Source organism: Helicoverpa armigera, chromosome 23 (assembly GCF_030705265.1).
Source record: "Helicoverpa armigera isolate CAAS_96S chromosome 23, ASM3070526v1, whole genome shotgun sequence".
NCBI lineage: Eukaryota > Metazoa > Arthropoda > Insecta > Lepidoptera > Noctuidae > Helicoverpa > Helicoverpa armigera.
Genome location: NC_087142.1, coordinates 3464771 through 3480177, shown reverse-complemented (window position 1 = coordinate 3480177; position 15407 = coordinate 3464771). Strand labels below are relative to the sequence as shown.

Sequence of the window (15407 nt, the reverse complement as noted above, 5' to 3'; positions counted from 1 at the left end):
CACACGGTTTACTAGTCTACGATAGCCAATCTAGATAATTTCGAAATAATAATACATGCGATATTCGTAATTTTTTTTTCGACGTCACAATTCATCAAATGACCCCTCCCGCTGTGTGGGTTAGCAGCGGTGTGGGAGTGTCAGACTCTTACTGACTAAAAACAGCCGTGTTCCGTCGTAGGCCTTTTATGTACCAGGGCCGCGGTACAATCCTTCGAACAATCCCGCAACCCCGGCAGATATTTGACATCCTGCCTACTTTGATTATGTTAATACTTTTATGAAAAGGTCCATTGCTCCATTTATATACGGACTTACCTATCTAGCTTATCATTCGAAGGACACATTTTAATTCGATTAGATGATAAATGATTGTGATAATATTGATAATTGTAGATAATCACACATTTTTTATTTAAATGTATCTTAGTAGTTAATTGGCTCTAAATTGCTATATACAAAATGTTGAAGTTAACTGCTCTTTTAATAGTTTATTTATTCACTGATGCCGCCACAGGTGAGTAATTGTTTTTAGTGTCAATAGTTTATTTTTAATTTTTCTATATTCAAGTATTAAAATCTTGAGGTTCTTTTGACAATCCAAATCTGTCTTTCAACTGACCTGTCTGCATAGTATAAACTATCTGACTCAGAAACAGTTACTAAATTTGGATATCTGAAAAACTAAATTTTTAGAGGAGTTATAGGTATATTCAGTTTTCCTGAATATGGAAAAGCTCTTTGCCTACTTTGTTATATGTAACTGCCTTGAAGAAAATCTACCTCTGTAAAATATTGTACCAAACCCCTAACGCATATTAAAAATATTTGAATAACACACGGTAATTGAAACTATGAAAATCCTTTATAATAGCAACATGTCGTGTCTAAGCGCAATATAGCTGTAGGAAACAGGAAACCATTACATTACTGAATTATAGGTACTCATCATTGAATAATATTGTACACTTCAATGTCCTTCGTTTAATTTAACTTTAGCGTTTCTAATCATCCCAAGTTTCTCATATATCTGGTGAAAAATAGCAATGTTTGTTTCCCACAACGTCTTTCACAGATTACCTACTAAAGCGGTACCAAGCTCTTTTTTTCATAATTGAATGACAATAGGGTCTTAATAAGAAGAAAGCAAAGGCAATACTGCAATCCTTTCCTTACTGCTTAAGTTTTTTTAATCCTTATTTTTTTACAATTTCAGACTCAGTTTCAAGAATAGCTGGTGGAGGCGTCGCTACCATCAATGAGTATCCATTCTCTGCAGCCCTACTGACCAATAGAGGCTCGGGGGCTTACGTCCAGACTTGTGGAGGGTCCATCATCACAGCCAACGCGATTTTGTCAGCCGCATCATGCTTTCACGTGAATGGAGTGTAAGTACGAATAAATGTTCGCTTTTTTGTTTAAGTTTGGAATCGAAAATCGATTGTTTTTTCTTTTTTTTGTTAGACACTGAACTGTTACTTGAAGGACTCGATGATGCAAAAACCATGTAGTTCATTAATCAGTTCTGTCGTCAGTGATCAGTAGATTTTTCTGGATTATATTTAGGTACATACGAGCTATAATTTATTATAAGTGTACCTAATGGTAAGGATTGTGTCATCCGCTTGGTAAAGTAGTCCAAGCGAGTCGTTCGTGACTTATCCAACAATGAGAAGCAGTTGACTTTGTTTTACAATATACCTATTAACATTAACTACACGTGATATATCGCATATTTTTGTAAACACAACGAACAACAAATCATTTAAAACAAAAATAATATTGAGAATTCCTCTTTCAGTTTAAATCCTGCCACCTGGTGGCGAGCTAGGGTTGGTTCCACCAATGCGAACTCGGGAGGTACGATCTACATCATCAATCGCATCACAGCTCACGAGAACTTCTCGCCCACAACCTATGTCAACGATATCGCAGTGTTGAGAACCAACCTTTACATTGGTCTTACGCCGAATTTGACTGCTGTTGCTAACATCGCTGGCGGTGGCTACACGTATGGTGTCAATCAAGAAGTCTTTGCTATCGGATGGGGAGTTACTTCTGTAAGTATGACACTTTAACATATCAATATTTTGAACTAGTTCAGTAAGGTATTTCCTATCTGACTGCCTTGAAAAGAAGCACCAAAACCCACTAACAGGTCTATACGTTTATACTGATATCCACAATGTAAGTTTAGACTTTGTTTTCATATCTTACGCTGTGCGGAAACATGCACATTTGTGTATACTTAATGTGTATCTTCATAAAATAAAAGATAATATTTTCAGAATTATTTTACACGATATTGTCAGTCAGACACGAAGGACACTTGATGTCAGTCCCACTCAATTTGCTATACCTACTTAGATACATTTAGCAGGGACTTTGTTGATCTTGAATTTAAAGCAGCGCCTTTTCATGAATTTTACATCTCATTTTTAACCTTTTTTCTTTGTTCGGTATTATTCCCGTATTTGGCTCTCGATTAATGATTTTTAGTAGGTACCATATATCCAATGATGTAATATGGTATTCCCGAAAATGTAAATCACCTATACCTATTTTTATCCATCCCTATTTCAGGGTACTAAATTAAACCTTTGAAGAATCTCCAATCTAAGGCATCTACCTACTTGTACATTCAAAGAGAGATATAAAGGTCTCTGCACACAGCGGGCGCGGCGCGGCGGGACGGGACGGCTCTGTGTGGCGGCCTCCGTAATATCTATACTCTATCCACGGAAGCAAGAGCTAAAAGGTAAACAAAGAATGACAGTTTTTAAAGATGGCGGTATAACCCGACCGATGACAAAACGTCACATTTTTGTGTAAAATGTTCGCAGTATCTGTGATTTTGTCGTCGGTCGGGTTATACCGCCATCTTGAAAAAGTGTCATTCTTTGTTTACCTTTTAGCTCTTGCTTCCGTGGATAGAGTATAGTACATTACAACTGCTCACTGTCGCGTCGACGTCCCGTCCCGCCGCGCCGCGCCCGCTCTGTGCAGAGACCTTAAGCTAAACTTCAACATCAAGAAGTCGCTCTGGTTTTCGGGTAGTCTTCGCATAGAAGTTTCCGAATACATCACATAAACTTATCCCATCTTCTGCCTACAGAACAGCAACCCGACGCCATCCGAGCAGCTGCAGGTAGCCCAGGTGTGGCTGATCAACCAGCAGACCTGTCAGAACAGGCATTCAGACACAGGGTTCACGGTGAACGACAACATGATCTGCGCCGGCTGGCTCGATGTCGGCGTGAGAGGACAATGCGCGGTAAGTGTGTTTGTAACACCTTATTATGAGAAAAATATTCTAGCTTCCACCGGCACTTTGTGGGAAGGGAATTACTTCATGCACTTAGATAAAATGCAGTTTATAGCCTTCTTCAATTAACGGGTTATCTCCCATTGCTTTTTTTTTTCAATCTGACCAGTAGTGCCCTTATATAACCGCGTTGAAGCAAACGAACTCTTCACCTGTAAACTATTATAGAGGTAGTTTATATTTGAATACGCTACAAGGGTAAGCAAAATATAGGTAATCATAATTTGGAAATGACACATTTCTTGAAGTGCAACACTTCAAGAACCATTGAACCGCCACTCTTTAGTGCATTCCCTTTTTGTAGACAACGATAGCATTATCTTGTACTCAATACCAGATTATATCGTTTATTTATATCCATACTCTATCTATGGTCTAGAAATTCTAAAAACTAGGCCTTTCGATCAAGGGAAGTGGACTCGAAAATTATCCATTCTTAATCTATCATTAAAGGCTTCGCTTTTCGTTCTCGTCTTAATCCATCCTACGAATATCTGGAAGAGATGTTTCTTACTGACAATACCGCCCATTGTCACCTACTTAATTGGTTCCACGATCAAAAATGTTTAAAATTGGCAGACACCTATCTAGAATTAAAAAACTATGTTTGACTTCCAGGGTGACGTAGGCAGCCCACTCCTGGACAGCAATGGAGCCGTCATCGGCGTGTTCTCCCGAGCTCAAGGCTGCGCCGACCTGTTCTACCCTGATATCAACACCCGCGTCTCTGCCTACACTAGGTGGATCATTGCAGCGGCCCTCGCTTAATTAACTTGTTAATAAACTTTATTATATTCTTAACCTGTTGTTTTTAAACGTATTTCGAAATAAAGCGAAGAACTTATCCATAAAAATTGATATTTGCATTTTACAGTTCGGGAACGGAATGATTAAAATGCAAACAAGGTAAAAGTTTGTCAAAACTGATAAAACATATTCTATTTTGGTTGGTGCCATAATAAGGAAACATTTATGAATGTTTTTGCTGATCATCCACTTCTAACAGTTTGATACAGAGTTCGATATTCTGCACAAAAATGATAACAAGTCATGCATATTAAGTCATAGTCAGGTAATGCATTCAATTACTCTATAACTAATGCTAGAAGCTTCATTACTGTCCACCCTCTCGAGATAATTGTCCCTACTATTTTTGACGCAGCGCTGTTAACACTGGCCTAGTTATTCTACCGGCCACTGCCAACTATATCAATTAACGTTGTACGAGTAGAATTTTAACTAATTTACAAGATACATTATAATAACAAACTTAGATATAATATAACAACGGGTCTTAAAAGTTGCTAAAATATTTTTAAGCAAAAAAAAGTTTGCTAGGTAAGTCAACAAAAATAAGTACACGCTGACTTGTTATATGTGTGTTGTGTACGTAAAATATCGTATCAGGCGTAGTAATGTGTCGGCTATCAGTGACTGCGCGCCGGTCTGTGATGCGCGCGCTCTCTCCCGCGCGAAGGGTAACTGACATAACAGTGTTGTTGACATTTACCCTCCCGTTGTTTACCCAGTGCGTGACCATCAACAAACACACACAACCAGAAGTCATCGGTACGTATCCACAATCGATTCTAATCGATACGCTCGAATGATACAGTTAATTAATCGAGAAAATTAATTCAATAACTTTGGCTTGATAGAAACTGAGATTTAATTTTGAATTTTCATGTTTTTATTTAATTTTGAATTTAAAATGCGTTGTTTTGTTTATCAATAGTATCTTTTATTCCTTTAATCGTAAATATAGGTCAAATCAATGTTGATGCAGCTCAATCGATCTACTTATTGGTTTGAAATGCAGTAGGTACTGAAAATGAAATTGTTCACGCTTTCAGTAGAACGTGATGCGAAGCTAATGTGTGACAGGTGATTAAGGTTTAACAGGGCTATTTAGAGCACTTCAAGTTGTTTTAACTGACTGTAGGTCAGTCGAGACGGTTAGTCACACACGACTACCTATTTAAAATAAATATAGACTAAGTTTTCATTATTGAAGATAAGCTTCGCAAATATTTATATTACTTAAGTTAAATAAGTACTGAAAAAAATATAGTTCTCCCAGATTTCAACAATACTAATTTTGTCGTCACAGTAAAACATAGACATTTGTATCTGGGCAATTTTTATCTCAAGATAAAAAAATCCTTGGTTAACAAGAGTAAATAGAACATTTTAAATGAAATCACTGAATAAACTATCAGTGCTATACAGTATACAGATACTTTATCTTATTTATACGCGTAGGCACGTAAAGTAAGCCCAATAGTTGAGTAGTTAAATGACCGCAAGGTTGAAGGGTCGAGTCCCATTTCGGCGAATGTAATTGTTACTTTAGATAAGCAATTATTAATACTAACTAGCTTCCGTCCGCGTCGAGTTCGATTATATCGCGTTTCCAAGGGAACTCTTCAAATGTCCGGGATAAAAACTATCCTATGTTCTTTCTCAAGGTCAACTCTATCTCTGTACCAAATTTTATTACAATCAGTTCACTGGTTTAGATTTGAAAGCGTAACAAACAGACAGATAGTAGTAGATGGATAGTAGGGATTGTGACTTAGCATTTACAATGCGTATAATAATAACATGGGTAAACATCAAACAAAGTGATCTAGTGTTATAAATTCTTTCTTCCAGCGAAATCAAGAGTAGAACTAAGACCACTATCAATATCTGCCTTCCTAAACGATGTCATCCGCCTATCAGCACCGGTGATCAACGAGGAAGCCACATACTACATACACAAGCCCAACGGTGACATCATGAAATTAGATCTCTTTTCACCAACCTTTGGAAAGGAAGCAAATGACGAAGACCAACCTTTGGTAGCGAAATTCGTAGATAATGTGAAACCTATACTTACTCAGAGTAATAATTATGATGTATTCAGTATACGTAGGCCAGCGCCATGGAAAGATGACTTTGATAAAAAGGTGGGTGAGATGGAACCTAATGAGTTCATGATCGGACCTCTGATGGTTGAAGATCATGGGAATTGGGTGCTTAGTGTTTACACGAGGAATATTGACGGCGAGTGGATTGAAATGCTTCAAGTTATTAGTGTTACGATAACAGGTGGGTTTGTGTACTTTTTTATATTTTTAAATCTTAGTTTTAATGTATTTTTACTAGGACAGTTTATCGTCTCCTTCAAAACCGTAGCTTGAACAGCAATTGCTTTTCCGAAAGTGTCGACACCAGCGCCACCTATCCGGTGACAAAGTATTAACAACAAATCATCATTATCGGTCAGACTATGGAAGACGATGAACAAACAGATGAACTCCAAAAATCTCTATTAATAGATTTTGATTGGAATCAATTATAAGAACAAAAATGATTGCTGACCAATCTGAACCGTTACTAAAGAGTAAAAGCCTCAATGGGAATATAGATTTCACAATATTAATTGTTGTCTTATTTTATTTCCAGAATACGTACCACTGACACCATTTAAACCCACTCTTCACATAGGGGACACCTTTAACTTAAGCATCGCTTTCCCCATTCCTGACTTGGAGAGCTGTGAGCTCGTGGCACCTATGTCTACCTTCGACAGGTTCTACGATAGACGAGAGATAAGTCTGAATACGTGTGCGTTCAGTATACCGAACGTAACTATACTGGACTCTGGCGTTTGGAGAGTGTTAGCAGTGGGGAAAATGGTGCACGAAGGAGAAGCACTGTTGAGTGTAATTGTTGATAATAATACTGTGGTAGATAATAATACTGTTGTATAGTATTAATAATTTTAAACTAAGATAAGAATTGACGAATGAAAAAACTGAAACTTGAATGTTTGTTTTGTTTACCACGTCCAATTTAAAAAAATAATTATTGTACCTATGTAGGCAGGTATATACCCATACCCTTTAAGCCTTCCACCCTATAAGCATATTAGAGGAGTTTGTGGCCATAAAACAGTCGCAAAGGTTACTTTGAGCATAGCGCGGTCTATCTTGGATAGGTCTATCTACGTAATGTCTGTCATAAACAGTTAATATATGCTTAAACGGCAAACTTGTAATTTTACTTTGCAATAACCATTCTTAAATATAACAATCGGTTTAAAAATTCGATAATGGACTTAAAATCGTTTTGCAATATTTAATTGTTATTAAACAATCGATGCTGAGTATACATATTGACAAATTCATATGCTGAGACATTCGAGATCATTGTGTTCTTCATTTTCCTTACTTGTTACTTACTTTATGCAATATCATTTAATAACACTTTATTCTCAGAATCCTCAACACAGTTTCTTAAAAAGTACAGCGAGGACTGACTCAAAAACAATTTTTCTATCTGGCCTCATACCAAAGTTAGGATCAACTAAATAAAACGAAACAAAGTAATATCAATTAAATAACTATATTTACAACTTATACAGAATAAGTGGTCCAAAACATGTTTTGTTGCCATTTAACTTAATATCTTTTTCACATATGTGAATTGAGTCATGCACTCCTTTCAAAGTAAAACAAAGAAGTTTTGTCTGCATATATTATCTTAAAGTTCTTAGTAGTTTTGATACAATTTTCAATAAGGCAGTTTTTATTTGAATTTGATAACTGAATACTACATGCCAAATATCTTAGAGAAATAACAAATTACAAAGGGTATTATGGAAAGGAACAAGAAGGCATTCCTTAGCACAGTCTTACTCACGAAAATGGGGGTAAAAATTATACAAGTCTCAGGATTCTTTTAAATTGGACCTCAACCATCCAACACGAAATGTCCAATTTGAAAGAAGTCTCCCTTGCCGAATTAAAAAAAAACTTTTTTTTTTCATTTAAGTCACATTCCAATAACAGACACACTATATAAATCTTGCAACACAAAACCTCACCTCACTGGGCCATCATGGTCGAAATACACTAAACTTTACACTGGGCAATCATTGTCATGCACTTATCACTCACTGCCACTACCACTGGCCGACCCACTGGCACTAGAAGTGCGTCTCGGAGTGTTCTGATCTGCCTCATGGTCAGAACCTTCGTCGTCAGAATCTTTGAGCGCCTTAGCGCGGTCGAGCCGCCGAGCGCGACGAGTTTCAACGTCAGAACCATCTGATTCTGATGAGTAGATCGCTGCGCCTGCTGATGCTGTTATGATAATGGTAAGAATATCAGTTGCTTGTTGCAATTTAATTGGAGGTAAGACTAAAATGAATTTTATTTTTTAATGGCTATATGATTTTTTTAAAGAAAGTATGAGGTCACCTGCATTAATAGTTTTTAAAAAGTAATCAATTGTTTGAATTGGAATGCCAATTGCCATGCAATTTATTGGATCATTGCGGATTGCCAATAAATTGCAATTTTGCGACCAGTGATTCGAAAAAGTGAGTCGGTAGTAAAATTTAAGTTTAATAGTTAGTACTTACTTCTCATTATATCAGTCAATCATAAATACAGGTCAATTATCAATTGTTAATGTTTTTTCATTCAAAACTAGATTTTTTCGTTGATATACATAATAAGTTTTGTTATCGATTTCACCAGTGATAAAGTTGTGTACATACCTTTCTGTCCCTGCTTGTACTTGTTCTTGATGGCGGCGAGCGAGACGCCGCCCTCGTCCTCGGAGTCGTCGCGCGCGGCCCCCGCCCCCGCGCGGGCGCCGGCGCCGCGCCGCTTGGGCCGCGTGGACGCGCGGGACCGCATCGCCGCGCGGAGCTCCATCTCCTCTTTCTGTTAAAAATAAAGGTATATTGGTCATTTACACAATGGCAACATAGTTATAGACATAGATAAGACATATAGGTAAATATATAGATATTAAAGCGTTCAAAATGCTGAAAAAAAACAAGATTAAAGTGATAAAAACCACTGCGAAACTTTTACAACCTTTACCAAGGCTCTGACTTCAATACGACCACATTCATGACCAGTTTCATCGGATTCGTGAATCAGTCTCTGGTAGAATATCAGGAACTTATCTGACATATAAACATGTGCTTATAACTTTCGGTTTCACAGGTCGGATAGCAATATCTGGTAGAAATTATAGGCAGCCTTAATATCTGGCAGATATCATTAACTATCGGATACTACACTGCACTGGTAATCAGTGAAACCGGGTCATCTATAAAATCTATAAAAGTCATTTGCTGGTCTCCATTTACCCATATATACTTAACCCACTGAATACCATCCATAAAAAAAAACCAAACAAACCTTAAGCTGATACTTCCTATCAGCATCGGGATCAGCCCCAACTTGCGACAGTATCTTAATAGCCGAAGTCTTAGTGGAGCGGTCAGCTAGCGAGAGCGTCATCTTCCTGTGAGTGAACGACTCCGTGGAGTGAGGCCTGAACGAGAGCTTCGTGCGGAAGACGGCCTGGCCTTGAAGACCTGTGCCTTGTCGGACGAACAGGTGGTTGTGGTCGCCCTGGGAAGATAAATAAAATAAGGTTTTATTAGTATGCAAGGTTGTTGAGTGGCGTTGTATAATCTTTCCTAAAGTGATACAGTGAAGGTGGGAGTCATTCTTTTCATGTGCTTGAAAGTATTGGCCTGTTTAAAAGTGTTTTTTTTTGTACCTAATAATTACAGGTAATTTGATGTAATGGACGACTTATTCAAATTGAATGGCGACGAAACCCTAATAACTAAAGCTGGAAACTTAAAACATAGCGGAAAAAAAGTAGCCAGAGATTATTCAGTAGGAAATTCATTCACGCTTTTGAAAAAATGGGGTCAAAAATCCAGGAACTGTTGAATATTTTTTGTCACAAACACACTAGAATTGCCTTCGAAATAATAATATAATCGATCGAAATAAGGGACATGGAGAAAAAAATGTTTTATAATAAAACTTACATGTAACGGCTGCTTATAAACATCGAATATCTCGGAGCCGAGATGCAGCGACATGCTCCCGTCGGACCACTTGACCATGCGGGCGTTGGACTCCTTCACCGCGTTGCCTTCCTTGTCGAACACCGTGCGCCAGCGCATTGTGTTCTCTACCTTCAGTTTTAGCCTGGAATGTGGGTATTTTGGTGTTCAATTAGTTTGATTGAGTATAAAATTGTCATATGGAAATTAAATATTTAAAACATACGAAATTCATCCTAATAGATGCGTATTGATTTATGTTATAAATCTCCTCAGATTGAGTAAGGGCTCTGTCCAGTAATTAATGAGACAGGATCAATAAATAAATTAAAATTTACAGCAACACTAATACTACCAAATAAATATTTTGATATAAACATTTCTCTAACTGTCAATTTCATATCTTTCCCAATGTATTTTCTCATAACTTTCCTTAAAATTCTGGAAAGAACAAAGTATGTTCCTCAACTGTATCACTCACCTAGCCCGACCTTCCTCATCAAGAGTTTCCTCTTCATCAATCTCATCCTCATAAGTGTTGGGATCATAAGGCCTAGTCTCCACTGACAAGAAATTGGGTAGCTTCACAAAATGCAGCTCTTTGCCCAACTCCGTCCAGATCTTGGGCATGTCCACATCGATGCGAGTCTCTGGGATCTCCACCTCTTCTTCTTCCTCTGGTTTATCACGAGGCTCTTGCTGGAATTGCAAAAAGGATTTTGAAACAGATATTTTTTTGAATTTTTGTGCTTAGTTAGACATTGGTGACCATATAGTTTATGAGTCTGACAACCAGTCTTACCAAAGACATCGGGTTGCAAAGGCAATTGAGTTGTGGGAACTTAGACAGTCACTCTACATCAAACTCTGGAACTCAGCTGTGCATCCAGTTTGACTGGAAGCCGACCCCAACATAGTTGAAAAAACGATAGGCTGTTAGAATACGTATTTTTTTTTGCCAAAGGGACCACCAACCACAGCCATCGGCAGGGACCGCGACCTCGAGCGGGAGGACGCCGCCCTCGTGTGTCCCGCAGCCCTGGCAGTACCCTCACCTCGTCTCCACTAGCGCGGCCCTCGTCCCCGGAGCGGCGCGCGTCCTGCGGGCTGCGGCTGCGCGACCGCGACCCACTGCGCGACCGAGAGCGGGAGGACCGCTTGTCGGCGCCGCCCTCGTCTTCCGTGCTGATGTCGGATGCGTCTCCGAATAGGGCGTCAGCAGTTACTGTGGAAAAAATAAAATATTTTTTAAATTTACCCCGTACCCTCAATTTATAGATGGGCACCTTTTTTCGGCAGAAGAAAAAGAAACAAAATTAATTAGATTAATAAATGAAATCGCATCTCTCTTTCGCTTTAGGGTTGACTGTATGACAACCCAACTCTTAGTTAAGCTCGCTGTTGTAAGTAAACTTTATTTAATTATATTAAGAAATACAAATATTCTTTATTGTGGTAAGTACATATGTAAACAGTGAGTTGTTACATGGCTGTATGCATTGCGTATTTCATATTATGTGTGAAATAAAGATTAACAATAATAATTAAATTACATACCGCCATCACCCTCCTCCTTCTTCCCCTCCTCATCGTCATCGGAATCCACAAGTTTCTTCGACTTCTTCTTAGGCTTATCACTAGTTTCTGAACCACTGTCAGAGCCAGCCTTCTTGCGTTTTGGAGTGGCTTTAGTACCGCCATCGCTCTCTGAGTCTGATAGAACTGCGCGCTTCTTTTTGTCCCCTGGAATTAATCAGGTATGTAAAAAAAGGCCAATGCAAACACATATATTCTAAAATTGGTGCACACCACAAATGCTAATTGCATAAGCAGAAGAGTATTTCGTGATATGAATGCAAAAGGCTTATCTATAATTTAGTCTTTTAACATGTGGTGCACAGAAAAAAGTTGAAATGATACTGAAAGCAGTCATATTAAGGAGATAAAACATACATTCACAACTTACCAACTTCAGCTTCAGAAGCATTGGAGCTCTTTGATCGGGACCTCGATCGACTCTTTGACTTGGACTTACTACGGGACTTTGATCTTGAATGTCTTGAACCAGATCTAAAAAATATACAATAACATGTTAAACATTTATTAGTCAGCAGATGATGACAATAAGATATTAAATAGTATAAGCAATATTTACCTTGAGCGACTCTTTGACTTGTCCTTAGCCTGTGCATCATCAATCATAAGTCCTGGAGAATTGGACCTACTGTCCTGCCCGCCAGGTCTAGCCACAGGACTCTTAGAGCTGGACGAGGCACTACCAGATCTGGATCTAGACTTTCTACTCTTTGGGCTTGCACTTGCTGACTTAGACCTTGACCTACTCTTAGCATGAGATTTTGGACTCTGTGATCTCGATTTTGGGCTCTGAGATCGAGATTTTGGGCTTTGCGATCTGGATTTTGGACTCTGTGATCTAGATTTGGGACTGTGAGGACCAGATTTTGGGCTGGCTGAGCGGCTTTTAGGAGATCCTGATCGAGATCTAGCACTAGCTGAACCTGAACGGGACCTTCTAGAACCGCTTCTGGACCTAGAAGCCCTTTGTTTAGGGCTTCCTGATGCATTGGATTTGGGGCTTGAGGAACCAGATTTGTTGCTTTGAGCAGATCCTGAGCGTGATCTGTTGGAGCGAGCAGGTGAGTTGGACTTGCTTCTGGAAGCATTAGAAGATCTTCTGGAGTGAGCAGACCGGTTTGATTTAGGAGATTCACTTCCTGATTTAGCTGGGCTTCGAGACACTGATCTGAAATAAAATGAATTTAATATTAACTGCCAGTTAACTACTAACTGCCACACTCAGAATGAATACTTAAATTAGTCCTAACGAGTCCTTAACTAATTCTCATTAAATCTGTTAATGAACGATACATCCCAGAGACGAAATTTAAGGGTTCATTAGTTAATGACAGCTTTAAGTATCCGTAGGGCAGAGTATCGTCAAATTGTCTTTGATAATGCTTATCGATAAACGAAAGGTGTAGCCGCACCTTAAAATGTGAAATTATTAAGTAGCAAAAACTGTTATTTAAATACATTAAAACCTTGTATATCAACAATAGAAATAACAATTTGTTAATTTCGGGATCGTTTTTACGTAAAAACACCTATTTTCATGTAAATGATATAAAGTACATGGAAACTTTTTTCTGGTATCACTGTCAATATTGTACTGTCAGTGTCAAGGTTACGTTTAAAATTCTTGTTCCGTTAACCGTCAGGAAAGAAAAGTGTGATAAGCTCTGAAATAAATAGCTTTATCTTAACATATTATCATGGTAAGTTTCGTTTCTATGTACATTAGTAGCTGCACATATGTATTTGAAGAATTTAACTTGTGCTTGTTTCATTTTAGGAGTCTTCAGGAACAAGAGCCCCACGCAAAAGTGTGGCTAATTTCACGGCGGACGAAAAAGCTTTGTTAGCACAATTAGTTAAAAAGAGACCAATCGTGGAATCTTAAATAACAGATGGCAAGTCAGTCGCCAAGAAACAAGCAGCATGGGATAGTATAACACAAGAATTCAATCAGGAATCAATCACCAACTTCCAGACTACGGGCTGCTTTGTGAAAGTTTAAGAAAACCCAAAAAGCGATTTCGGCCCGACCCAGCCGCGCTTGCGACCACTAGATCAACGAGGAAGTCAAATAGACTTTGTACTACATAATTGGCCTCTTGTTCAACAATTAAAAAAGTATTCCTCTTATTTTATGGATTTTTATTTATTAAAAATTATATTATGAGAAAAATTGATCAACTATAGATTGTCGCACCAAAAATCCATTGCTGTTGGTTGTGCTTTCACGCCTTTCACTCAGGACAACATCATCATTCTCAATATGAGGAGATTCCCAGTTCTTTGGAACCAAATCATCAACCTGTAAAGAAATATTATGCAGTGTCGCACAAGCACATATAACAGCCACAACTGTATCCATCTTAATGCCCATGCCAAGTTGGAGACAAGGAAACCTTCTTTTCCAAACGCCAAAGCATCTTTCCACAGTATTCCACATTATATTTTATTTGGCTTCTGTTGTAGTTTTCTTGTGCAGTTGAATTTGGTGATAAAAACGGTGTCAGTAGCACATTGCTAACTGCATACCCGCTGTCCCCTAAAATTATCCCTTTTAACACACCAGTATTCAGTCTTTGTTTACTTGCACTGCTGTTATAAATACAACTATCATGGGTACTGCTAGGCCACCGGGCTACTAGATCATAACATTACAAGTTTGTCCCAGTGACTGCTTGAACATTGATAGAAAAATACCCTTTTATATTCCAATAGACTTCTAATGTTACTCCTCCTGGGCTTCTTATTTGGCCCCACTACTCTAAACCTTCTGGTATAGTCTACAAAATCAATAAAGTCAAGCAAATCACTCATCTTTACTTTATTGTTAAAACATTCCTATTCCTGAGACTTTTTAAAATATTTTATTTACTTTTATAACCTTAAACATAAATGTCAAAATCAATCATTAGAAAGTTAAGTAAAGGTTTTGCTTTACTTAACTTTAATTGTCATTAAGGGATGCTAACGGATCATTAATTGTCTCTGAGAGTGAGCTTTTTTAAATCTATACTAAGGAGCCACTTAAGTAACCATTAACTGACTCTGAGTGTGGCAGTAAGTAAGTTAGTACTCATGACAGGCTTTGATAGTCTAACATGCAACTTATGGAAAGAGTATTGTGCAATACCTTGAATGGCTTCCTTCTTTTCCCGGAGCAGGGCTAGGGCTCTTGCTGCGGCTTGCACTGGAGCCACTATCCGAATCCGACCCGGAATCCGTGTCTGCAACCATGAATTTAATCACTGATTACATCAGTACAGCAAAATAATTGAACTAAGCTATTTCTTAATTTAGTAAATACACTTAAAGAACTAGTTATTGCAATTGTTTTGGGGGCTATGGTCTTTGGGAAATGGTAATAAAACCTAAAACTCTTCCGAAAACGAATTGTGATTTGTAATCTATGTTCGTACGTTCGTTACGTTTAGAGCACTTTTGACTTACCGTCTAGTGTTTTCTTAGCGATTGGCGCCATTTTCGGCACCTCTTTTAATCACACAAAATCACTAATAAACTATACGAAGATTAATAAACAGTATTTTATGTCTTGAACCGAAAATAAGATTTCACAGAAAATTGAGGTTAGAATGCCAACGACAGAAACGTCAAACA

General features: G+C 38.1%; 3 protein-coding genes across 3 annotated transcripts; 2 read left to right on the top strand and 1 right to left on the bottom strand.

Moving 5' to 3' along the window:
- Positions 1 to 357: 357 nt before the first annotated feature.
- On the top strand, positions 358 to 4126 carry LOC110376856 (trypsin, alkaline B). Its single transcript, XM_064040890.1, has 5 exons — positions 358 to 517; positions 1217 to 1388; positions 1802 to 2060; positions 3116 to 3274; positions 3944 to 4126. The coding sequence occupies exons 1-5, from the start codon at positions 463 to 465 to the stop codon at positions 4091 to 4093; spliced, it is 795 nt and encodes a 264-aa protein (XP_063896960.1). The 5' UTR covers positions 358 to 462; the 3' UTR covers positions 4094 to 4126.
- A 589-nt stretch (positions 4127 to 4715) lies between these two features.
- On the top strand, positions 4716 to 7139 carry LOC110376831 (uncharacterized). Its single transcript, XM_021335441.3, has 3 exons — positions 4716 to 4894; positions 5981 to 6418; positions 6776 to 7139. The coding sequence occupies exons 1-3, from the start codon at positions 4741 to 4743 to the stop codon at positions 7081 to 7083; spliced, it is 900 nt and encodes a 299-aa protein (XP_021191116.3). The 5' UTR covers positions 4716 to 4740; the 3' UTR covers positions 7084 to 7139.
- A 1006-nt stretch (positions 7140 to 8145) lies between these two features.
- Positions 8146 to 15407, bottom strand: LOC110376839 (another transcription unit protein). Its single transcript, XM_064040846.1, has 11 exons — positions 15240 to 15407; positions 14923 to 15016; positions 12352 to 12960; positions 12163 to 12266; positions 11754 to 11939; positions 11252 to 11421; positions 10678 to 10895; positions 10179 to 10341; positions 9532 to 9747; positions 8877 to 9045; positions 8146 to 8457 (listed from the first exon to the last, which is right to left on the bottom strand). Exons 1-11 carry the CDS (start codon positions 15268 to 15270, stop codon positions 8264 to 8266), a joined length of 2154 nt encoding a protein of 717 aa, XP_063896916.1. The 5' UTR covers positions 15271 to 15407; the 3' UTR covers positions 8146 to 8263.